Below are 25,599 nucleotides of genomic sequence, written 5' to 3' on the forward strand. Positions count from 1 at the left end.
GATTAAGGTCGATGGGACTTGTGGAATTTTTCTTCCTTGAGAAGGGGTTTTCGACCAGCCCCTCTCGGGTTAAAAATAAATTCACAAGTCCCCTCCTTTATCTCTGTGAGGGGACTTATGGAATCATTATTTGTTGGAGAAAGGGCTATCGACAACCTCACCCCAACAAAAAAAAACACAAGTCACACACACACACACACACACACACACACACACACACACACACACACACACACACACACACACACACACACACACACACACACACACACACACACACACACACACACACACACACATTCTCTCTCTCTCTCTCTCTCTCTCTCTCTCTCATAGTTCCAAATAAACGATTAATTTGTCCTTATTAACTAAACAACTAAATTGTTAATTAGTGTTAGTTCTAGTAGTCATAACTAAATTGAACCAATAAATTAGAACTATAATGGCATCTTATTAACTAGAACTACAATTAGCATTGTAATTAGACCAATTAAATATTAAAACTAGATGCGTGCTAATTATACTTAAAATTAATTACTAGTGTTAAAAAGTAATTAATTTATCTAATTTATACATCTAATTGATCAATGGTTTTAAATAAATAAATAATACTTCAAATTAATTTGTTTATTAGCAATAATATTAGTTTTTATAATTTATTAGAACTATAATTAGCAGTGTAATTAGACTAATTACTTAATTACAATTATACTAGTACTTATTATAGATCTACTTATTTATTTATTTATTTATAATTCTAATAGTACTACTTATAGATTTGATGAATTAATAATTCTAAGTAAACAATTCATTTGCCCTTACTCAACAAATGGCTAATTTATGTCTTTGGTGGGATTCAAATATTTATTCACAAGACTTATTTGTTAACTAATTTCTATACCTAATTTATTAACAAATAACTAATTAATTTTAATAACTAAGTAACTAATAATTTGTAATTAATTAAAAAAAATTTAATTTATTAAGTAATAAAATTAATATTTATTAATAAAAATTAATTAAGTAACTAATGTATAGTAACTACCTTTCATAACTAATATTTATTAACAAAAAACTATTTGTAAATTAACTAGTATTGATTAATTTATAACAAATAACTGACTAAGTGATAACTAATTAACTAATAAATTCTAATATCTAATTAACTAAGTAATTGCTAATTAAATAATAAAATTAATTAACTAGTTAATTGAATAATTGTACATCAACCAATAAAATCAACTTATTAATGAAATTTAACTTTTTGATATTAATTAACTAAGTAATTCTTAATTAATTTAAAAAGTTAATTTATCAACAAAATTTTTAATCGAATAACTTATTAACTAACTAATATTCATTAACAAAAAATTAATTAATTAATTAATTTATGAACTAATAATATCTATTGTCTTTCATCACTAATATTTAGTAACAAAAAACAGTTTGTCAATCAAGTAATATTGATTAATTTATTAACAAATAACTAACTAATCAATAACTAATAAAATTAATTTATAGAATAATTAACAAATAAATATAAAACTAATTGACATAACTAATATTTATCTTGAAACCTTGCAAAAGCCATGGCCAAGTTGACACTAGGCTTAGCAAAATTTTGAACCTTGCCAAAGCCATTACCAAGTTCGCACTAGGCCTAATCCTGGAGAGGAGTTGCCCAAGCTCTAGTTGCCATGGCACTGAAGCTGTATGTGATGCACCTCTCGACTCTGCGGTTGTCCGAGCTTGATTCGCGTCCATCATCATGTTCACCATCCTGTCGTCGCCCCTTCTCTGCTCAGAGATGCACACGCGGAACTTCAAGACGAAGAAGAGAACGAGGAGGAGAAGGAGGAGCATTGTCGTGCCACGCATGCAACCTTGCCACCCCTCATCATGTCTTTCGCCTGCGCTCCCTGCCAGAACAGCAAGCCCTTCCGGATCCTTCTTCCACTAGCAAGACATCGCAAGAGGAGGAAGCTGCTGCCAAAGCGCTGTCCATGGTGTTGTTGGAGCAAGGCTTGTCAGAGGAGGACGCGGCCCATATCTCTTCCAAGGCCCCTTTTGTCCTGCGGTCGTTTATAGAAGCAGCGTATGAGCTGGACGAGCTTGCAGGGTGGAGCGTCGAATTAGGGTTTGTCCATCCAAAGAGCACGCTTCTGCATAGAGTCTATGAGGCCGCCAAGAGCAGCCATGGACGACTTGTAGCTGCTCTCGTGGAAAGCATAGGAGTGGAGCAATCCAGCATCTCCCGTGTCAGCCATATATTGTCATCACTGAAGCTTCCGGACTTGTTTGAGAAGGTGCTTTTTCTTTCCAGAGAGATCCTTCATTGTTTCATACTGTTTTTATCGGATAATGACTTCTTTATCCAAACATTCGTGTGAAGATATTTAGGAGTGTCTACCAACCGCTAGTACTAACGCTATCAGAGAGCACGTTAAATTGTTAGGCCAACTTTTAAGTCTGAACAAGCGTTTATCAGATAAACAACTTCAAAGTGTGAACACAGCTTACCCAATCAAAAAATCTTAGCTGGCTGTCATAAAATTGGATGAATTTATTTACTTTGATAAATGAAATTCCAAAATAGAAACGCTCGGTTTACATTGGTTGCTCCACTAGTTCTCTTGTACGGGCAAAGCTTGCGAGTCCATGGTCGAGATCCTCCACTGCTCAATGGGTGGTTAGCATTTACCTCTTTCCACCATGACCAATCATCGGACCTTCCTTGACCACCATCATGGCGAGTGGATGGGAAGATGAAGCCATTTCAAGACAGAAAGCTGAAATTTTAAAAGCGCTAAAGATAAAAGCCTAGATGAGGCAAAACTAAGAGAGAAGAGGGTATTGAATGGGAAGAGTGAAGGCTAAGAAATGGGCTGCAACGTGCGAGAGAAGAGTTGTGGGTGTAGAGAGAAGACAAGTGCCAAGATCTTGAGAAGAGGGAGAAGAGAGAAGGAGAAGGAAAAGTGGGAGAAGTGAGGAAGAGAGAAGAGGAGAAGTGAGGAAGAGAGAAGAGGAGAAGGGAGAAGAGAAGGGAGAAGAGGGAGGAGGAGGAGGAGAAATAAGAGAGAAGAAGAGAGGAGAAGGGAGAAGGCTAGAGCGGCTGAAGCAATGGTAGCTTGCAGGTGCATTGTGTGAGCGTTGGGTAGGAGTAGATAGGCGAGATGGGTGGAAGCAGGCAAGCAAAGCATTTACTGCTCCACCTCTTTGCTATGCATTGTGTTCCTTTCAACATCGGATGCACCTATGTTAGTCATCTTTTGTATCGTGGCCTGATAAACCCCGATTTCTTTGAGGATACATCTTGGTTGCCTTTCATCCCAGTGGCGGTATCTTCATTGTTTTCTTGTAGGTACTTATTGAAGGACATCTTGTCAGAGTGAAGCAACGTGGAAGCGAAGGACCGTGACAAAAAGCGAAGAGAGAGAGAGAAAGAGATAGTGAAACACATAAAATTTGCAATGAAGAATGCTGCATAAGGATGCAGAATTATACACAGGTGTAGAGAAGATATCCGCGTATGTCTCCACCTTGAGGATCTTGATCTTCATCAGCCTCGAGTGCAATCTCCGTCACCAACAGGCTGAAATCCGTCAGATACAAGTGTGTAAGATTGTCGGAAACTTAGCCTTATAAAGGCTGAAAAGAATGCCTTGAAATGACCTAAAATAATCAGGTTGGCTGCATTTAATGCAGCCGATTGCAGTCGAGGACAGTCCGACTGCTACCATGTGGCACTATTGACGTGGCACAGGAGATGACTCTCAATACCCCCTCTCAACTCCTGGACAAGGCAGTAGACGGAGGGTTTTGGAATGTCGATGAAGTAAAGCCTGGGGAAGGGCCTTCGCAAACAAATATGCAAGATTGTCTTTAGTCTTACAGTACTCCACATTAATGGTCGCATCCAAAAGCTTCTCCCTGATGAAGTAATACTGGATCTCTATGTGCTTCGTCTGAGCATGGAATACGAGATTACGTGCCAAGGCAATGCAACTCTCATTGTCGCACCGCAAGATAGTAGGATGAGTCTGGGGATAGCCAAGCTCCTCCAACCACCACCGAAGCCACACAGTCTCACATGTGGTAGAAGACGCAGCCCAATACTCTACCTCAATCGAAGATAGGGCCACTGTGGGTTGCTTCTTGCTACTCTTAAGAGATAGCACTAGCACCCAAGGTAAAACAATAACCTCTAGTAGACCCCCTTTGACATAGAAACAGGAAACGGCCGGAACGGCCTCCCGGCACGCGAAATTGCCGTCCTTGGCACGAAGTCGTCATGGGACGCGTTGCTAATCGATGGAACGTTTCTTGTCCCGTTTCAGACAGGGAACGCCATGTGGCACCCACTTACCTTCGGCCGGCTATTGCTCCCGCCCGATAGTCTGTAGACTGTGACTGTGCGTTTTCGCCTGCTTCATCTACTCGTTCTTGCCCCCGGGGACTAGTTCGCCAGGCTCTAGCTGCCAATCCTCCCAGTGACCAATCCGCCAGCCGCCAATCCCTCCGTCTCCTCCCGGCTGTTTCTTCTTTTTCTTCTCTTCTTCCTTCTTCTGTCTTCCTTCTCTTCACTTCTCCCTTCTCTTCTTCTTTTTTCCTTGGACCTTCTCCCTTGAACCTTCTTAAGTTCTCTTTCTTCTTCTCCTCTTCTCTTCTTTCTTCTTCCTTCTTCCTTCTCTCCTTTTCCCTTCTGTCTTGACTCTTGACTCTTGAGTCTTCTAAGTTCTCCCTTCTCTCGAGACTCGAGTTGTCACTTCTCTCGAGTCGTTTTTATTTCAATTTTTAGCCTCTAGTGGCTTCATTTTTCCGCCCGCTTGTTGGGTTGGTGGTCGAGGAAGAAGGTCTGATGATTGGTCATGGTGGGAAGAAGTAAATGCTGACCGCCCATTGAGTGGTGGAGGATCTCAACCATGGACTTGCAAGCTTTGCCCATACAAGCGAACTAGTGGAGCAAACAAGGTAATCCATTGAGCTGAGCATTTGTATTTCGAATTTTTATTGATTTTAATTTTTCAAAGTTACTTAAATATTAGAATATAGAATACCAATTGCTACTTGTTCCATTTTATGCATAATCAGGTTTGAGCTCATCTCCTACATGAGCCAAATTGAAAGGTACAGTTTTGTCCAAATGTGACCTTGGAGAAGCAAAGGGAGCTTCGTGACCGTGTAGCAGGTCAACAAGCTTATCTTGCATCTAGACCACAACGTGTTGCAATTAACCGTGCAACTTTTGTGACACCATCCCCATCAGATGTGTCTAGAGCAGGGTCAGTATCAAGAAGTGCTACTTCCACACCTACTGCAAGCATTGCATCGGCCATGGCATCAACTGCGCCACATGTTGCACGTAGACAGAGTATACTTGATACTAGTTGGGATCCTAAGAAGAAGGAAGAGGTGCATACATCAGTGGTAATTTTTTTTTTATCATGACCACATTCAATTTCTTGCAGCTAGGTCACAATATTTTAAATTGATGTGGAAGAAGATTTGTGAGTATGGCCCTTCGTATGTACCTTCATCATCAGAGACCTTACGTACCACTTTGCTCGACAAGGAAAAGCGCCTTGTTGAGCAAGCAGCAATGACTAGAAAGAGACAATGGGCTAAAAATGGAGTTTTCTTGATTGCTGATGGTTGGAATAATACACACAAGCGATCCATTCATGGTATGGTTGCTTATTCTCGTGGGGGAAATGTGTTTCATATCTTCACATGATGCATCAAGGACAGGAAAGTCAGCAGATGTACTTGCGGCAAAGTGGGTTACATGTATTGAGCTTATTGGCCTAGAGCATGTTGTGGGATTTGTTGCAGATGGAGAGTCCGCAAATAGGACAGTAGGTGTTGTTATCTAGGGATATTATCCGCATATCATAGTTTCATATTGTATGGCTCATTGCTTGAACAACCTACAAAAGGATATTGGCAACCTGTCATGGATTGCACCTGTTATAGAGCAAAAAGCTCAAATGGTTAGCTTTGTTTTGAATCACCAATTTCTTCGCCCTCACTTCTCTTTGCGGTCGAAGAAGATACTTTTAAAATACTCTGATACCAGATTTGCCTTTAACTTCTTGATGCTAGGCAGATTAAGAGAATGTAGTGGTGCCTTGAGGCAGTTATTTCTTAGTGATGAGTTCACCTCATCAACATTGGCAGATACTTCTATAGGTATCTTATGCTTGGAGAAAGCAAATAACTCCACTTTTTGGGATGGTGTAAAGCAGATAGATGCTATGGTATCACCTATTGTGCATTTATTGAGGGTTATGGATGCTATGCAACCTTGCATTGGCAAGGTATATGAGGCTATGGATAGGCTAAATGAAAAGTTGTAGGAGTTGGCATCAAATGATGAGGCATACGAGAAGATACGCCATTTAGTTGTGAGGACGTGAAACTCCTATAGCTCACCCATGCATACAATTGCATTTGTTGTGGATCCTGAGTCCGAGGGCAAGGATCAGGAGAATGACACTGAGGTTATGGATGCATGGAGACTTATATTGTCTCATCTAGTGTCTGATCATGGTAATAGACCAAAGATCAGAGACCAGCTTTCATGTTATAGGACCTTTCGGGGTTCTTTTGGTTGTGGGGATGCATAGGAGAATCACTGTAAGATTGGGGTAGCTTTGTGGTGGGAGGACTATGGTTGAGATGGTCTTGAGCTGCAACAACTAGCCATTTGCATTTTGAGTCAGTCAGTTAGCTCCTCTTGTTTAGAGTAATTGTGGAGTACATACGCTCACATGGGGGAGAGAATGTAACATTTCCAAATTTAAAACACGCATTGTTCATATGAATCTCCTCTTGGAGGCCAAAAAGGTTAGGATAATAGCAAATTTTTTTATTATTCCCCTTATCCCCCCAGCCAACTGTCGTGCTGGAGGGGAAGGGAATAGCAGGTGACAAAGAGGAGGAAGCAAAGAAAATTGGTGTTATCGCTGCCATTGAGATAGGAGGGGGCACCGTGTGAGGTAGCTGACAGCCACCGAGAGTGGAGGGAGGAGCCGTCAGACTCCTGGCGGAAGAGGATTCGTCTTGGTGTGGAGAGGGCAAACGATCTAGTATTTGTCAGTGCTAATTTAAGGATGTTAGGTAACAGTATGACAACAAAGCCCGATCCATTCACAGAGTAGGAGATGCACAAGAAAAGGAGACACATGCTGATGTTGAGGGAGATGCAAATTCATGGTACCCATGATGATGAGGCTAGCACTTCAAGAGTAACTAGAGCAGCCTTAGATTATGATGACGATCTTTGATCTAGTTTACTTATCATGAGTCTCATGATACATGACACATGTACATTGTATTGCATATGATATTATGATCATTGATGACAGTGTGAGTTGTGACACTTGGGTTGTTGTGTCATGCCGATATTATATTTGTACTTGCAGTCTTGCAGTTGCTCTTTGGGCTATTTTGACATGCCGCATTTTGCTTCAGTCTAGAGATTAGACTTTATATTTGTAGTCTTTTTTGGGGCAATAAGCATGTTCTTTCAAAGATTATTTAGACTTTATATTTGTAATCTTTTTAGTTTTTTGGCAATGGTACCATAGGCATGTTCTTTTAGCTTAGACTTTAAAGTTTAGTTCATTGTTCATTGGTTTATCATTTATGGCATATCTATTATGCATTTTATGATTGAATAGCTTACCTCTTGAGCCTTGTAAGTTGCAATTCAATTTCTAATGAGTAGTTTTAGAATGATGCATGATATCTTAAAGTTAAAACTTAAAATGATTTGAGTCCACATGGATTATGAGTGAAATATTAAAATTTTTTCATGAATTTTAATTTTTTAAATGCCATTCCCATTCCCACGTCCCCGTTTCCTAGTTTTGGTGTCCCTGTCACTGTCACCGTCCCCATCCCCCGTTCCCGTTTCCCGTTTTTTGTTTCTATGGCCTTTGATCCACATCACCAGCCCAATCTAAATCACTCCAACTTGCAAGAACAAGACCAAAAGTACCTGTACCTGCTAGATAGGAAATCCCGAGGTTGGAGGTCCCCCTCAGAAACCGAAGTATCCTCTGAATAGCTTGTCAATGCACCTGCTGACGGGCACTCATGAACCCAACCAAGAGACCTACAGCAAAACATAGATCAACCCGTGTGTTGAGGAGCCAAATCAATGATCCAATCAGCTGACGGTAGTGAGTAGCATCTGCCAAAGGAGAATCTATGCAAAGTGGCCTTCCAGTTCGAATCCATAGGAGTAGAAATGAACCGACAATCCTCCATCTCAAAAGTCACAAAGAACTCTTGTACATATCTCTGTTGAGAGATGAAAATCCACCTCTGAGACTAATAAATCTCATGGCCCAAAAAGAAATGGAGAAGTCCTAAATCCGTCATCTCGAACTTCTGATGTAGGGCCGCCTTCGTCTCTTCGACCTTTTGGGCATGATCACCTGTAACATTCAAGTCATCAACATTCAAAACAAACAACACACGACCACCCTCGGAAGTGTGCACATAAAGCTGCGAATCGGCCCTAGAGTACCGATATCCCAACTTGGCTTGGAGAAACGAATCAATCTTCTCGTTCCACGCACAGGGAGCCTGCTTCAGGCTATATAAGGCATTCTTCAACCTGTAAACCTTCCCATTTGACGAATCAAAGCTAGAAGGCTGCTCTACATAGATCTCCTCCTTCAACTCACCATTCAAGAAGGCCAACTTCACATCCAACTGAAAAACATGCCATCTCCTATGGCCAGCCAAGGCAAGAACATCACGAATAGTTGCCATGTGAGCTGTAGGGGCAAAAGTATCATGGAAGTCAACACTTGGGCGTTGTACAAAACCTTTAGCAATAAGGTGAGCCTTGTGCTTGTCCAAAGAACCATCACTATGGTACTTGTTCTTGAAGACCCATTTGACACCAATCACCTTTTTATGAGAGGGATGAGGCACAAGGAACCAAGTGCCATTCTGCTCAATAGCCTCCAACTTGGCTTCCATCGCCTTCCGCCAATGATTAGATTGTAAAGCCTTCTTCACCGATGTAGGCTCTCTATCCTGTATAACACGGGACATCAAGCAGTAGTTAAAGCAAATAAGCTCCGTAGACTGTGCCTGGTGCCTTCGTGACCTCTACGGTCCATCCTGCAGTTCCCACTCCTCAGGGATCCTCTTGATCCCTGAATCTCGGAGTGTCACGGGCCCAACGAGGAGGAGGCCGGATCTCTCTTGGTCGCTATCCATCTACTAAAGACTCTGGTATATCCACCGGTGGGATCTCCACTGGGGTGGTCAGTGGAAGAGAAGACTCGGAATTTGAAGGGAATCTCCATCAAGAGGCTCTAGCTTCAGAGGAACTATCTCAGGAGTTCAACTCTCCCTTGGATCTCCAACTACGGGGTGTTCCTCACCTCCCTCTTTGGCTGGAACTTCCACGAACCGCATATCTCGGCTCGTGTAGATATCCCGCTTCATGGGATCATATGAGTGATAACCTTGGGATTGGGAGCTGTAGCCAACAAATACTTGTCGTCGGGAAGTTGCTTCAAATTTTTCACGTTGCGCATTCGAGATGTGCATATAGGCATCACACCCAAAGATCCTGAAGTAAGAGACATCAGGCTTAGTCCCAAAGTAAGCCTCAAAAGGTGTCATCTTGTCAACGCCTAAAGCGGGGGATCGATTTAGGATGTGGACTGCCGTAGCCACTGCCTTGGCCCATAGAAATTGAGGTGTTTGTCGATGCTCCATCATGGTGCGTGCCATCTCGATTACACTTTGGTTCTTCCGCTCCAAAATGCCATTCTCTTGAGGAGTGTTGGTATTAGCAAACTCCTGGTGAATGCCTCTATCTGCACAAAAACGAGCAAACTCATTAGAAACAAATTCACCATCCTTGTCGGATTGCAAGGACTTCAATCTCTGGCCTGATTGGTTCTCCTCGAAGAGAAGCCATTTCTTGAAGTGGGAAAAAGCCTTCGACTTCAGCGCCAAGAAGTAGGCCCACGTCATCTTGGTGTAGTCATCTACGATCAACATGAAGTATGAGCTGCCCTTCAAGGACTCATTCCTTATTGGGCCACAAAGATTCGTAGATATAAGCTCCATAGGTGAAGTAGACTACCTCGAAGCTTTGTTGGGAATAGCATCCCTATGTTGCTTTCCAGGAATGCAGGAGACACATGGTTGCTGGCTCACCACTATGTCCGACAAACCTCGAATAAACGATCCTCACGATGCCTTCCGAAGATACTCATGGTTTAGATAGCCAAACCAAGCATTCCATAGCTCGGATTGTGACTGAGAGGTAAGAAGAAGAGAGGTAAGAGCGGAAGAAGACTTCAATTTGTAGATGCCATTCTCCTCATACCCTGAAGAGCAAACCTTCCTTGATCGTGGATCAAGGACTCGAACAGCATCACTGTCAAACTCCACCAAGAGACCAAGAGAACAAATCTTATGTACCAAAAGCAAATGATATCCTAAACTTGGCACATGCAACACATCTTTGAAGTGTGGGTACCACCATGTCCATCTGCAATCAATTACATCTAACCTGTGCATCAATAGACACAGAAGAGCTGTCTCCTATGAAAATTTGCCCATGCGAGGGTTGCAAACGGGCAACACCAGCTATTGAAGGAGTCATGTGCCTGAGGCACCACTGTCCAGGATCCACTCTCGAGCATGGGGAGCTGTCATCGCAGCATTAGAAGTCTTCGGTGAAGAGTCCTCAATGACCGCTAAGTGTAGAGAAGCAGCTGATGAAGGTGTAGCCATCGCACCAGAATCCTTCGTGTCCTTCTTCTTGGTGTCCTTCTTATCCTTATCGGGGAAGTCCTTCCAATGGCCGGTCTTACCACAAATATGGCATGTCGATTCTTTCTCTTTGTCCTTCTCGGATTTGTTGTCCTCCTTTTGGTCCTTCCCCTTCTTCTGAGAGGCTTGACTAATTAATGCCTCCGATTTGGAAGCATTTTGTCCGTTCAACTTTTCCTCTTGGTCCAAGACCCTAGAAACTAACTCTTCCCAACGAAGAGTCAACTCCTGCCCTGAAGCAATAAGAGCAGAATAAAAGGTACCGAATCGTGGTGGCAACTGGGACAATAAGGTGATCACCATGTCTTTGGAGGAAATGGGGTTTCCCGCATTTTGAACCTTTATCTGAAGTCACCGAAGCTTGTTGATGTGTTTCCAAAGCAAAGAAGACTTATTCATAGACAGGGTCAGCATTTGCATCTCCAAAGAAACCTTCTTCATAAGGGTCATCCGGTTATATATTTGGTCAAGCTCCAGCCATGTCTCCCAAGCTACCGTCAAGTGCTCTATATGGGCTATCACGATTATTGTACAAAACAAAAAGAGAAAAGAATGAATCTTGGCATTGAGCTTGTCCCAATGAGATTGGGCCTTGGACAACTCCGCTCGAGCATTTGAAGAGATTTTGGACTCATCTCTCACCGAGGGCCGGTTGATCTTCTCCATCACAAGTTTCGCCAAATCGTAAGACTCCAATATGGCCAACATCATCACACACCAGATGCGGTAATTGTCGCCATCGAGCTTTTGATATGATGGAAGAGCCGGTAAGACAGGCGCCTTCCGGTCCATGATCGCATTGAACTCCATGTTAGTTTTTGTAGACCTCTTCACTTGCAATGCCTGCACAAACGCCAAAGAAACCCCCTCTGACTGTGAAAACGCAGCTTGCTAGGGCCCTCGTTGTTAGAGTGCAGCGGTGCGGAAGCGTAAGACTGAAAGAGAGAGAACGCAGAGAGAGGAGAGAGAAAGAGACAGTGGAAGATGATCTGCTGTATAAGTGTGCTGTATACAAAGATATGCAGATATATACACGGGCGCAGTGCGCTGGACTGCGTGTCTCCACCTCGACGATGCAATCTGCTGTTCACCTCGAAGTCCGCTGCAGTTTGCACGATCTCCTGCCTGAAATCTGCGAACAGAGATGGAATCTGCACGTATCTCTAGCCTGGAACCTGCGTATAGAAGTGGGGAAGACTGCTGAAATCTCGGCTATAAATAGCCAGGAACTGGGCGCAACAAATAGGCAGGTCGGCTGCATTAAATGCAGCCGATTGTCCTGAAACAGGTCGGACTGCCACGTGGCAGTCCGATTGGGCAGTGGGGGCAAAAGTATCATGACAATCAATCCCTGGGCGTTGTGCAAAACCTTTAGCAACAAGGCGAGCCTTGTGCTTGTCTAAAGAACCATCGCTAAGGTACTTGGTCTTGAAGACCCATTTGACGCCCATCACCTTCTTATTCGGGGGGCGAGGCACGAGTGACCAAGTGCCATTCCTCTCAATAGCCTCCAACTCGGCTTCCATAGCTTTCTTCCATGGTGCGGACTGTAAAGCCTCCTTTACGGAGGTGGGCTCTCGATCCTGCATAAAACAGGTCATCAAACAATAGTTAGAGCAAACAAGCTCCGTAGAATGTGCCTGGTGCCTCCGTGACTGCCGCGGACCATCCTGCGGTTCCCACTCCTTAGGGACCCCCTCGATCCCTGAATTATGGAGTGTGTCACGGGCCCAACGAGGAGGCCGGACCTCTCCTCGTCTCTCTCCATCAACTGAAGACTCTGGGATATCCACCGGTGGTAATGCCTCGGGGGTGACCGGTGGAAGAGTAGACTCTGTATCGGAAACAGAATCGGAATCAAAAGGCGCGGGCTCCAAAGGAACTGTCTCGGGAGTCCAACTCTCCCCTGGATCTCCAAGAACGGGATGCTCCTTATCCGCTGCTATGGCCGGAACCTCTACGAACCGCACATCGCGACTGGTGTACACATCCCGCTTGACGGGATCATACAAACGATAGCCTTGGGACTGAGAGCTGTAGCCAACAAACACCTATCTCCGGGAAGCTGCTTCAAATTTATCACGATGAGCCTTGGGAATGTGAACATAGGCATCACACCCAAAAACCCTAAAATAAGAAACATCATGCTTAGTCCCAAAGTAAGCCTCAAAAGGTGTCATCCCATCAACGGCCGAAGTGGGTGATCAGTTAAGGATGTGAACTGCAGTAGCCACAGCCTCGGCCCACAGAAACTGAGGTATCTGTCGGTGCTCCATCATGGTGCGCGCCATCTCGATCACACTTTGTTTCTTCTGTTCAAGAATGCCATTTTCTTGAGGAGCGTTGGTATTAGCAAACCCCTGGTGAATACCTTTATCTGCACAGAAACGAGCAAACTCATTAGCAAATTCACCACCCTTGTCGGATCGCAAGGTCTTCAATCTCCGGCCCGATCGGTTCTCCTCAAAGAGAAGCCAATCCTTGAAGTGGGAGAAAGCTTCTGACTTCAACGCCAAGAAATAGGCCCATGTCATCCTGCTGTAGTCATCTACGATCAACATGAAGTACGAGCTTTCTCTCAAGGACTCGTTCCTCATAGGGCCACAAAGATCCGTAGATACAAGCTCCATCGGTGAAGTAGACCGCCGCGAAGCTTTGTTGGGAATCGCATCCCTATGCTGTTTCCCACGAATGGAGGAGACGCATGGCTGCTGGCTCACCACTATGTCCGGCAACCCTCGAACAAGCTGTCCACGTGACGCCCTCCGAAGATAATCATAGTTGAGGTGACCAAACCGAGCAAGGCATAACTCTGACTGTGTCTGAGAGGTAAGAAGAAGAGTAGGGAGGGCGGTAGAAGATGCCAATTTGTAAATGCCGTTTTTCTCATATCCTGATGAGAGAACCTTCCTTGACCCACGATCAAGGACTCGCATCGAATCACTGTTAAACTCCACCAAAAGTCCAATGGAACAAATCTTATGAACCGAAAGTAGATGATACCCTAAACCTGGCACATGCAAGACCTCTGAGGTATGGGTACCACCACGTCCATCTGGAATAAGCTGCATCTCACCCCGTCCTGCAATAGACACCGAAGAGCTATCTCCAATGAGAATCTGCCCACGCGAAGGTCGCAACTGGGCAACACCAACTGATGAAGGAGTCATGTGCCGGGAGGCACCACTGTCAACGATCCACTCTCGAGCCTGGGGAGTTGTCATCGCAGCATCATAAGCATTCGGTGTAGAGTCCTCAATGACAGCTAGATGAAGAAACGCAGCTGATGAGGGTGCAGCCACCGCTCCAGAATCATTCGTGTCCTTCTTGTTGGTGTCCTTCTTGTCTTTGTCAGGGCAATCCTTCTTCCAATGGCCAGTCTTTTCACAAATATGGCATGTGGATTCTTTGTCCTTGTCCTTCTTTGACTTGTTGTCCTCCTTCTTCTTCTTGTGGTCCTTCCCCTTCTTCTGAGAGGCTTGACCTGTCAAGGCTTCCGACTTGGAAGCATGTTGTGCCTTCAATTGTTCCTCTTGGTCCAAGACCATAGGAACCAACTCTTCCCACTGAAGAGTAGACTTACGCCCCGAAGCAATAAGGGCGGAGTAGAAAGCACCGAATCGGGGCGGCAACTGGGACAAAAGTGTGATCGCCATGTCTTCGGAGGAAATCGGCTTCCCTGCATTCTGAACTTGCATCTGAAGCTGTCTAAGCTTGTTGATGTGCTCCCGCAACGAGGAAGACTTGTTCATGGACAAGGTCCGCATCTGCACCTCCAAAGAAACCCGCTTCATAAGGGTCATCCGGTTATACATTTGATCAAGCTTCAGCCATATCTCCCGAGCCACCGTCAAGTGCTCAATGTGGGCTATCACAGCTGTAGTACAAGACAGAAAAAGAAAAGAACGAATTCGGGCATTCAGTTTGTCCCAGTGAGACTGTGCCTTGGCCAACTCCGCACGAGCATCGGAAGAGAGTTTGGACTCATCTCTTACCGAGGGCCGGTCGATCTCCTGTACAAGCTCCGCCAAATCGTAGGACTCAAGGATGGCCAACATCATCACGCGCCAGATGCGGTAGTTGTCGCCATCGAGCTTTTGATCTGCGGGAAGAGCCGGTAAGACAGGCACCTTCCGGTCCATGATCGTCTGGAACTCCAAGTCAATCTCTGTAGACATCTTCACCTGTAATGCCTTCACAAATGCAAAAGCAGCCCCCTCTGACTGTGAAAACGCAGCTTGCTAGGGCTCTTTCTTCCGCGTCCCGAACCTTCTTCACCTGCCGGAGGCGATGAAAAAGCAAAACCTGCACTTGAAAACTGAAAACTCAGCCTTCCTCCTCTTCAGACAGCAGCAAACAACAGCAAATCCACCAACTGGACTCCTTTCCTGCGCGCCCACGCTCGCTTCAGCCTTGTTCCGAGGTGCAGCCCTCCCGCTTGCCCTCAAATGCTGGAAACGCAGCCTTGTGTCGCGATGGAAACTCCTCTTCAGGTTGGTTCTTCACTCAGCCAGCCCTTCTACACTGCTCTGATACCATGTTAGAGTGCAGCGGTGCGGAAGCGTAAGACTGAAAGAGAGAGAACGCAGAGAGAGGAGAGAGAAAGAGATAGTGGAAGATGAAGATCTGCTGTACAAGTGTGCTGTATACAAAGATATGCAGATATATACACGGGCGCAGTGCGTTGGACTGCGTGTCTCCACCTCGACGATGCAACCTGCTGTTCACCTCGAAGTCCGCTGCAGTCTGCACGATCTCCTGTCTGAAATCTGCGAACAGAGACGGAATCTGCATGTATCTCCAGCCTGGAACCTGCGTACAGAAGTGGGGAAGACTGCTGAAATCTCGGCTATAAATAGCCAGAAACTGGGCGCAACAAATAGGCAGGTCGGCTGCATTAAATGCAGCCGACTGTCCTGAAACAGGTCGGACTGCCATGTGGCAGTCCGACTGGCTGCCGACAGCCAGGATCTGATCGCTAACACTTGTCTCCATGTCTTGAACCTTCTTCAGCTCTGCTGGAGGCGATGAAAAGGTAAAATCTGCACTTGAAGGCCAAAAACACAGCCTTCTTCCTTCTCTAACAGCAAAAAACAGCAGCAGCTTCAGCAAATCGTCTCTTTACTTGCACGCCCACGCTCGCCTCAGCCTTGTTCTGATGTGCAGCCCACCTGCTCGCACTTGAATGCTGAAAATGGAGGCTTGTGTCGCGATGAAAACTCCTCTTCAGATACGTCCACCCTAGGTCCTTCAATGCTTTGATACCATGTTAGAGTGAAGCAATGTTTAAGTGAATGACCGTGACAAAGAGTGAACACACAGAGAGAGAGAGAGAGAGAGAGAGAGAGAGAGAGAGAGAGAGAGAGAGACAGTGAAACATAGAAAATTTGTAGTGAAGAATGCTATATAAGGATGCAGAACTATACACGGGTGCAGAGAAAATATTTGCGTATATCTCCATCTTGAGGACCTCAATCTTTGTCAGCCCTGATTGCAGTCTCTGTCACTAGCAAGCTGAAATCTGTCAGATACAAGCATGTAAGACTGCTGGAAACTCAGCCTTATAAAGGCTAAAAAGAATGCCTCGATAATGACCCGAAACTTTCATGTAGCCGACTGGATAGTTCGACTACTACCACCTGGCACAGGAGATGACTCTTAACACATCTATGGCCAACATGTATGCTTTGGGAGATCGTGTGGCTCGAGACCATTTAGACCGACCATCATCCTATCACTCTTTCCCTCTATACTCTTTCGGGGTTTCCAGTCCTCGATTGGCATTGATGGTATCTTCTAAGTAAGTGCCATTTCTACCCTCTCTTTCTGTATCCAAGAAGTTAGATGGGGTAAACTACCCTCTTAGGCCTGTCGAATGGAGTGCCTCCTCGACACCTATGACCTTTGGGATTTTGTTATTGTCCCTATACCTGGACCTTATCGTGGATCTCCATGATGGTGTGACCTCGGATTCAGTAGTTTTATTGGATTGGTTGAGTGCGAGAGCCGGCTCTTTTCTCTTTTTAAGTTGTGTAGATTTTGTGTTTGTGCGACGCGTGTCAAATGTATCCGCACCATTGTAGAGATTTGGTAGAGATTGGTCTCTCTTCCAGTTCTAAACATTTGGGCATCGATTATCTCTTGAGTTGAAGCTATGCCATCTTTCTATCGTAGATTCCCATACGATGAGGGAATCACATCCATAGGATGGAGGAGATTCGAGATGAGTTTGCATCCCTTGGTTGGGACATTTTTTCGAAGGACCTATTTGTGACACTTCTCTCACATCTTCTGTCATTGACATATGATATGTTCTTCACTAGTCTTCTCACTTCTCAGAGCCGAGAGATTCTCACTTGGGAGGAGCTAGTCCCATTGGTGCTTGAGCAGGATGCGTGTCACAGTGAGACAGATTCTTGGAGAGCCCAATGCACATGGTCATACTTATGCGGCTTTATCTACTGGTAGAGGACAAGCTAAGCAAAAGTAAGGGAAGAGGAAGATGCTAGAGTCATTCTTGACTCTGATATAGTTTTAATGGGGACACATAGAGGATATCCCACGTATCCTCATTGTGGGAAGACCTCGCACCTCCAGGAGAAGTGTTGGAGGAAATATCCTCACCTTCATTCAGGAGCGAAGTTTGGATCTACATCAGATCTTCGTTTATCTCTACTTCATCACTTGCTATTACCACTGAGTCTATGTTTCTCCACATTCATCAAGTGAAGGAGCCTTCTTCGATTCTCTCTTCTTCTGAGTAGCCTTGGCTCATTGATAGTGGTGCATTGGGTCATATGATTCCTCGAGGTGGTTTGTTGTTGGATCTTTGTCTGTCTGAGGGTATCGTCACTAACTACTGGTGACATCTTTTCAGTGCCTATTAGTGGTGTTGGGACCTTGCCTCTTGTCTGATTGTCCATTGAGCTCCATTTTTGAGGCCCTACATGTTCCGAACTTGGGTTTCCATCTTCTTTCAGCTCATGGCCTTCCTAGATTCGGTATCCGTGTCGTCTTCATTGTTGAACTGGCCGTCTTTGTTGAGAATTCTTCTATAGGAGCCACCCTTGTGATAGGTTGGTAGAAGGGGGACCATCGATGCTCCATTTTCCTTTCATTGTGTAGGGCCCTTTGAGACAACTTTCTATTGCCTCACCTAGTCTCGATTGTGCACCATTTATCCCATGGTTTCATTCCATTCCCCACCATCTCCTTTGGTGGTTCCCCTGTACATTCCATTCCTTTCAGAAGGGTATTGATGATGTGGCTATGGATTTCCTGGCCCTTTGTGTGTGAGAGGGGGCTTTCGAGGATTGTGATGAGTTTCTTTAGGGTTTCCAATCTACTTTGGGCCTTTCTTGTATGTGACAACCTCTTTTCTTTGTCATTGAGCCACCATCCCTTGCTGGTTGGCCCTTGATCCTTGTTGTTTCTATGTAGCTTATGGTGCCTTCGATAGTTCCTCACTATTGTGAGAAGTGGATACAACAATGGAAGCATTAAAGAATGCTGAAATAAATTGTTAAACACAAGATAGAAGTGAAAGGAAAGAGAAAACACAAGAACCTTGCAAAGGAGAACTCAGAGATGTGCTCAAAAAATGGAATCCATATACCAAACATGAGACAAATCTCATACAATAGTGAGCCACTAGTTGCATGGACATTGACACTAGCTCCATCTCTCCAATAGGGCATGCATTGAATGTGCAAGTGATGAATGATTGAGTATGGAGGAGCCGCCCTAATAAATAGGACAAAATAGTGCTAAGAAAATGATCAAGTTGGCCAATATAAAATGCTAAAATAATGACTATAATGAGCATTAAAAAATACCTAAAATACTCTAAAATATTTAATCCATTGGAATACATGCGAGACTTACTCATGAGCTAACTATATTGCTAACACCTTGTCTCAGATCATGGGTGATCTGATACAATACTATGAGAATGACTCAACAACCCTTTCAATAGAGACTGCTAGAATAGGACCATGGATACCCAAGTAGTGGGTGATTAAGCCATCACCAAGGTGCCTCGAAGAGAACGTGATCGTTGATGCCTATTGTACCAAAATCCAAAAATAGAGAAGAATCATAGCAACTCTTTGTCTATCAACGAAGTCTGGTAGTAGCATATATGACCATCCTATCAAACATGCCTTTGAGCATACGTGAACATGGATTCCCTACCTTCGGCCAAGACCCCCAAAGTGTCCTCTCATGTGAGCTTGGACTAGGAGCCAATCTCGCTCTCTATCAAGTAACAACCCATCATGAACCTGGATATTAATCCCAGATCCAGGATTTTAAAACGTGCCAGACTTTAGTTGATGGTCGGGAAGTCCTTTCGAACATACTTGTATCTGTAGAGATAAGGCTTATATACCCTACCTTACCACCCTCTCACACTCCGTCTCTGGCATTGGAAGGTCTTAAGGGATGACCACATTACCTGTACTAGAAAGAAATAGAAAGAGGGGTAGCCAAACCCTTCTCTCTCTTTGAAGAACAGCCTTTCGTGCATCCTTGGCCTTAGTTGGAGGATTCGAGTTTTCAAGAGGAGAAGGATGATTGTTGAAGAAGTTTGTATCTAGTTTTTTTTTCCCTTCTTCTTCTCTCTCGAAGTTGCTAACTCTTTGCAATCTTTGCGCAAATGACCCTTCTTACTATAGTGATAACATTGGGCCTTCAACTTCTTTCTCTTGTCATTTCTCTCTGAAGTACTAAATGCCTCATTGGAGCCACCATATTGAGATGAAAGCCTCCCTTGTAACTGCAAAGATAACTCATGCTCAAGTAGCATCAAGGATATGTGTAAAGCTCATTGGTGTCGATGATGTTCAGGCCCGCAAAGCATTGGCTACTTCATCAAACTCTGGAGGGAGCTTGTAGAGCACGGCCCCCACAAGATGAGCCTCTGGAAGTGTAGACTGCATGTAACGAAGCTGATCTTGTATTTGTGTAACATGAAGCAAGAATGATTGGATAGTATCCTTCGGCTCACTTCATTTGCTGGCTATCAATAGAGGGTAATTGCACACATAGTCGAGGGAGCCTTGTACAATATTTGAAACTTTGCCCATACCACTGAAGTTGTCCCGTAGAAGGTGACCATTGGAAGAACTTATTTAGAGATACGGCGAAGAAGAGCTGAATATGCATGGCATAGTTACACTCGTACATTGTATGGTATTGTCTGTACTATATGATTCGTATGGTACGGTACGATGCGTATCCGTACGATTTTAAATGAAAAAACAGGCCTTTCTTGGCCACCATGTTTGTCGCGTCTTCATTTGCTGGCTATCAATAGAGGGTAATTGCACACATAGTCGAGGGAGCCTTGTACAATATCTGAAGCTTTGCCCATACCACTGAAGTTGTCACGTAGAAGGTGACCATTGGAAGAACTTATTTAGAGATACGGCGAAGAAGAGCTGAATATGCATGGCATAGTTACACTCGTACATTGTATGGTATTGTCCATACTGTATGATTTGTATGGTACGGTACAATGCGTATCCGTACGATTTTAAACAAAAAAAGGGCCTTTCTTGGCCACCATGTTTGTCGCGTCTTCCCGCATTCTGCGTGCACGTTCCACTTGTGCATGTCTTCTTGCGCAGCACTTTTGGGGGGGGTGGGAAGCCTTGGATACTTCAGTCCACCCCCTTTCCAGCTATGCACTCCTCCCCCAACGCCCCTTGGATTCCATCCAGTTGGTAACCTTGTTTGATTGTTGACCCCTCTTTGATTGTTTGACCCTTCTCTCATGTACAAAAGGCGCTCCTCTCCTCCATGCTTCCACACCAATTCAGCAAACATTTGCCATTCTTATTTGTCTCTCTTGGATCTTGAATTGATTTGTGATTTATGAAGCCCTAGCCTCTCACTCTCTTCTCTTTCCCGCACCTATCAATGCTAAAGGCTCAAGCCTCTCCCATCCCTCTCTCACTCTTGCTCTTTCAACTTTACCCTGACCCTCTCCCTTTCTTTCAAGTTTTAACTTTCAAGTTTCAAGATTCAAGACTCAAGACTCAAGCATCTCACTCTTCCTCGGGCCTCTCTATTTGTTATTGGCACAGCACGAGGCCTTCAATTTGCATGTGATCAATGTGGAGAGGGACACAAAGAAGTCCAACTCCCACCATTGGACATGCAAGTATTGCGGGAAGCGCTATGCAAGTGCAACCCGGCTTCTCCAATATCTTTCCAAGACGCGGGGGGGGGGGGGGGGAGAGTTGCTCCATGCAAGGAAATCCCTCAGAACATTCTCGCCAAGATGAGAGGGGGATTCACAAGAGGGGGAGGAAGTGGTGTATTGGCACCAAGTCCTGTATGTACTAATGAGGAAGCATTGAATGTGGATGTATCTTCAGTCGATGCGGGAGAGGCCTCTACCATTGGTGTTGGGAGCTTCACATCCGCATGTGGCTCTAGCAAATGAAGAATGGAGGCTCATGCGACACCGAAGAGACAATTCTCTCTCTCTCAAGCTCCTAGTCGTGTATGTGGATTGGTTGCCTTTCTTAGAGAAATGCAATGACTTGTGGACATTGAAATTGCACACATGATGATTGAGTGCAATCTTGCATTCAATGTCTTAAAGTAAGAGCAATGGAAAAAGATGGTAAAAGCCATTGTCAATGTGGGTCCATGTGAAGTATAGACCGGTGTTATATACAACAACATGAGGATAAAAAATATTGATGAAGAAGAGGAGAGGATTGATAGAGCCCTTGATCCTATTCGGGCCGTATGCATAAAATATGGTTGCCTCATTCTCACCGACGGATGGGCGGCCCGTAGATATTGGCAAGAGGGGGAGGAAAACGATGGGTGCATTTATCTACCGCCACATTTGGCAAGTTATCATTGAGGTATACATTGCCTTTTAAATTTGTTTCACTTTTTTCATTATAATTTATGCATAAGTATCTATCTATCTATTCTCTCTAATATCTCTTTCGATTCTTTCTTTCTTTCAAACCCCTATCTCTCTTCATTCTTGAATCTTGAAAGTTGAAACTTGAAAGGCTTAACTCTCTCTTGCTCTCTCTAACCTCCAAGTATTGTTACTTATAATTTGTGGTTGTAGGTGGCCCCCTTGAATGTGGTGCAAGTTGTTACTGACAATGCATCGAATTGTCGGTGCGTGGGCCGTTTGCTTGAGGCCGAGTTTCCCACGATTGTGTGGACTCCATATGTAAGTCATTGTTTGAACTTGCTTATGAAGGATTTTGGGAAGCTGAAGTGGGTGACGAGGGTAGTTTGCAAAGCTATATCAATTGTCACCTTCTTCATGGTAAAGGTAAAGGTGCTTGGGATGTATCGTGCACATAGCACACTGAAGTGGAAGAAGCTTTCTTCGACTTGGTTTGCTCACATGTGGTTATTACTTGAGTGCCTTTATGAGGTGTAGTCCGCCTTGCGCCAGTGGTATTTACTCTATGGAATGAGTGGGATGAGCACAAGATAGAGGAGGTCAAAGCTATATAGTGCTTGTGTCTTAATGAAACCATTGGCCTTCTTGTTCACTTCTTTAGAGCGGCATTGGTGGAGGCACGAGCTTGCATGGTGATCACAGAGACAATGTGCACATGTTCTAGAGATAAGAGAGAGGAGATGGATATGGATGCATAAGCCCATCCATGGTTTTGTCACACTGGTACACTCCGCTTACAACTCACTAGCGGTCATGGATGATAGAGAGCTCCGTTCAGACTAGCTTGCTTATTTGACTCGTGTGGTCCCTGTGGATGACCACAATGCATTGGTGGAGGAGTTAGGATGAAGATGACATGTGGCTTTTGCTTCTCCCACTTGTTGGTGGAGAGTGTCACTTGTGAAGCCTTTATTTCGGTGGCAAAACTTTGGATACGCATTGGAGACCCTTTAGCCCTTTGCCATGAGAGTCCTTGCTCAGGATTGCTCTTCGGGTGCATCTGGGGGAAATTGAAGCACATGTTCTCTCATTTATGCACATGACAATTAGAGTAGCTAGTCTTTTGCCGCACTAACTTACACATGATGAGGGCATAGAAACAGGGAACAACCGTTTCAGCTTGTAGGAACGGCCTAACGCGTTCTCTTCGAGGAGGTGAAATGGCCAGGGAACGTTTCTTGCCGTTCCTTGCCGTTCCTTGTTTGAAACGGCCGTTCCAGGCATGTTGACCAAAAATTGATGTTTTTTCCAGTTTTTTCTTTTTGCTTGTGTCACACTCCTACCACATGTTCACCCATTTCCATTGCCTAATGTGCACACACTAATCTCTGTGTGTGTGGCTGAAGATTCAAAGTGTCAAGACAACCCACAAGCCAATCAAAAGTCCATGCAAAGTTCAAATTTGATGCATTATCAACTCTTGCAAATCACAATTAAATTTCAGCCTATCCTAAATTCCAAGGTAATCATGCATTTATATTGTTTGATTTCAAGGGAAATTGGGATAATTGGGGCAATTCAAGGCTTTGGAGCTATGGGGGTAATCAAGTCAATTATGGGCCATTTGGGACAATTTGGAGCATTGAGGGGTATTGGGGCAATTAGAGAGACATTTTTGGGGCAATTTGGGTCATGCAAGGCATATTTGGGGCACTTAAGACGTGCCGTTCCCCCTGTTCCCGTTCCTTGACCTTGGACGTTCCCTTCGTTCCAGGGGGTCCCGTTCCCATTCCCCGTTCCAGGGATGAGGGCTATGATGAGCATGGGTAGTCCAAAGTAGATAAACACTTAACCATAAAATTTAAAATTTGTTGTTAAAAAATTTAAAGTTTATTCTTTACAATTTAGACTTTCGCATTTACAATCTTATGTGCATTGTGTAGGTGAATGTTGATGCATTTAAGTTGATGGGCGAGACTCTTATGAGTATACATCAAGAGGCGGATGAGGAGGAGATGATTTTTATGTAGCTCTATAGAGGGCTTATGGCAACAAATACTCATGATACTCGCAGTTAGCGTGCTATCCGAGTAGGCGGTAGTAGAGGCATGGTCATTCGACGCCCTCCGAAATCCAGGAGGGGTGGTTTGAGTGGCTTGCAGACATATGTAAGGCGGGGCTCTAGTAGCTCACATCTTGTGCCTTATAATGACATTCCCCCCTTTGCCTACACGGTTGGCACCTAGGGAGCCATCATTTCATGATGATCGTAACCACATTAGTGAGGATGAGTATAAGAATGTCTCATTGTCCGATATCGAGGAGTCATCTTCAGATTCTCTTGATAAGCACTTAGATGGTTCAAATGATGATGATGATAGTGATGCTTCATCATAGATTCATAGGGGTCTCTCTTTTTTGTATCGACTATCATTGTATCCACATGCCACTATGATGCATCATCCATGAACCATGTATGTACTAGACTCTAGTTGTATCGCATGTTGTGCGCAACCCATGCGACTGCGATTGCCACCCTCATGTATTCATCTTATTTTGTAGTGAAATGGCTATTTCCACTTTAAACATGTGCATTGTGTTCTATCATTTAATGAATTATGGTTTTTTAAAAAATCAGGTTAATTTTTTTTCGTACTAATATAGTATCGTACCTTAGAAAATCATAAGGTACAATTCAGTACCATATTTTATTGTACCATATTGTACCTTTTGTACTTGATAACTATGCTATATGGGCATTATTGGAATTCCATGTGACCACAACTTTGTTATAGTTATCCATGTCGAAATTAGCTAGAAGATGAGTGAGGTGCTCAGGACACTCAATAGCTCCAAAAACAATATACCATAACTGCTTCTGCACAAACCAAGCTTTCATAACAACACTCCATATTAGGTAATTAGGGTCGTATAGTTTGCCATCAATAGAACGACAAGGGGGAGCCCTTTGGAGGATAGAGAGAGAAAATAAAGGAAAGAAGAGGAGGAGAGAGAGTATACAGCCAAAGCACATCATAGACTGCACTAAACGGAGTTCACATGCAGTGTTGGATCATAAAATTTGCAAAAGAAGGGAAGAATCAGCCAAGAGGAGAAAGGATAAAAACCCTATTGCCTAGCCTTCAGGAGCCTAAGAGGCTGAAAGTGAAAATGCTGCAGATGAAAAACATAGTCAAGGAAGTTTTAAATGTTGTCCTATGTTGTAAAAGAAGGTAGAAAATCGGTAAACGTAGGCAAAAAGAGTGTTAAATGCAGACAACAATGGTTGCAGTAGCAAAACGCAAAAGATCTAATGGTTGAAAAGACCCGAAAGTTGGTTGTGTGTGGTTGCACAGACAGAGATGATTAGTAATCATTAGAAAACCACAACAATGCAAATGTAGATCCTAGAATCTAATACCATGTTAGAAGTGGATGTAGCAATGGAAGCATGAAAGAATATTGAAATAAATTGTTGAACACAAGACAATAGAAAGGAAAGAGAAAACACAAGAATATTGCAAAGGAAAACTCAGAGATGTGCTCAAGAAATGGAATCCATATACCAAACACAATACAATTGCATGCAAGAGTGAGTCATTGGTTGCGTGGGCATTGGCACCGGCTCCCTCTCTCCATAGGGCATGCACTGGATCTGCAAGTGATGAATGACTGAATGTGGAGGAGGAGCCTGAATAAATAGACAAAATAGTGCCACAAAAGTGATCAGGTCAGCCAACATAAAATGCTAAAATAATGACTATAATGACCACTAAAAATACCTAAAATACTCTAAAAGTCGAAAGTACTCGAACACATCCCAGACACACTCATGAGTTGATTATACTGCTAACAACTATCATCTATTAGTTGGGTCTGAGGCTTGGCTCACCCTT

The 25,599-nt window shown here is 43.9% G+C and overlaps 1 protein-coding gene across 3 annotated transcripts in view; it reads left to right on the forward strand.

Moving 5' to 3' along the window:
• Nucleotides 1-1,621: 1,621 nt before the first annotated feature.
• The window catches only part of LOC148029190 (uncharacterized), a 51,028-nt gene continuing 27,050 nt past the window's right edge, over nt 1,622-25,599 (forward strand). For all 3 annotated transcript variants that reach the window (XM_087687940.1, XM_087687941.1, XM_087687942.1), the window contains exon 1: nt 1,622-2,306. In XM_087687940.1, the coding sequence (XP_087544066.1) occupies nt 1,698-2,306 (609 nt within the window). In that variant the 5' untranslated portion in view covers nt 1,622-1,697. The remainder of the gene's footprint in view (nt 2,307-25,599) is intronic.

Source organism: Lygodium microphyllum, chromosome 11 (genome assembly GCF_053477565.2).
Source record: "Lygodium microphyllum isolate KBCC chromosome 11, Lygodium_microphyllum_v1.1.10, whole genome shotgun sequence".
NCBI lineage: Eukaryota > Viridiplantae > Streptophyta > Polypodiopsida > Schizaeales > Lygodiaceae > Lygodium > Lygodium microphyllum.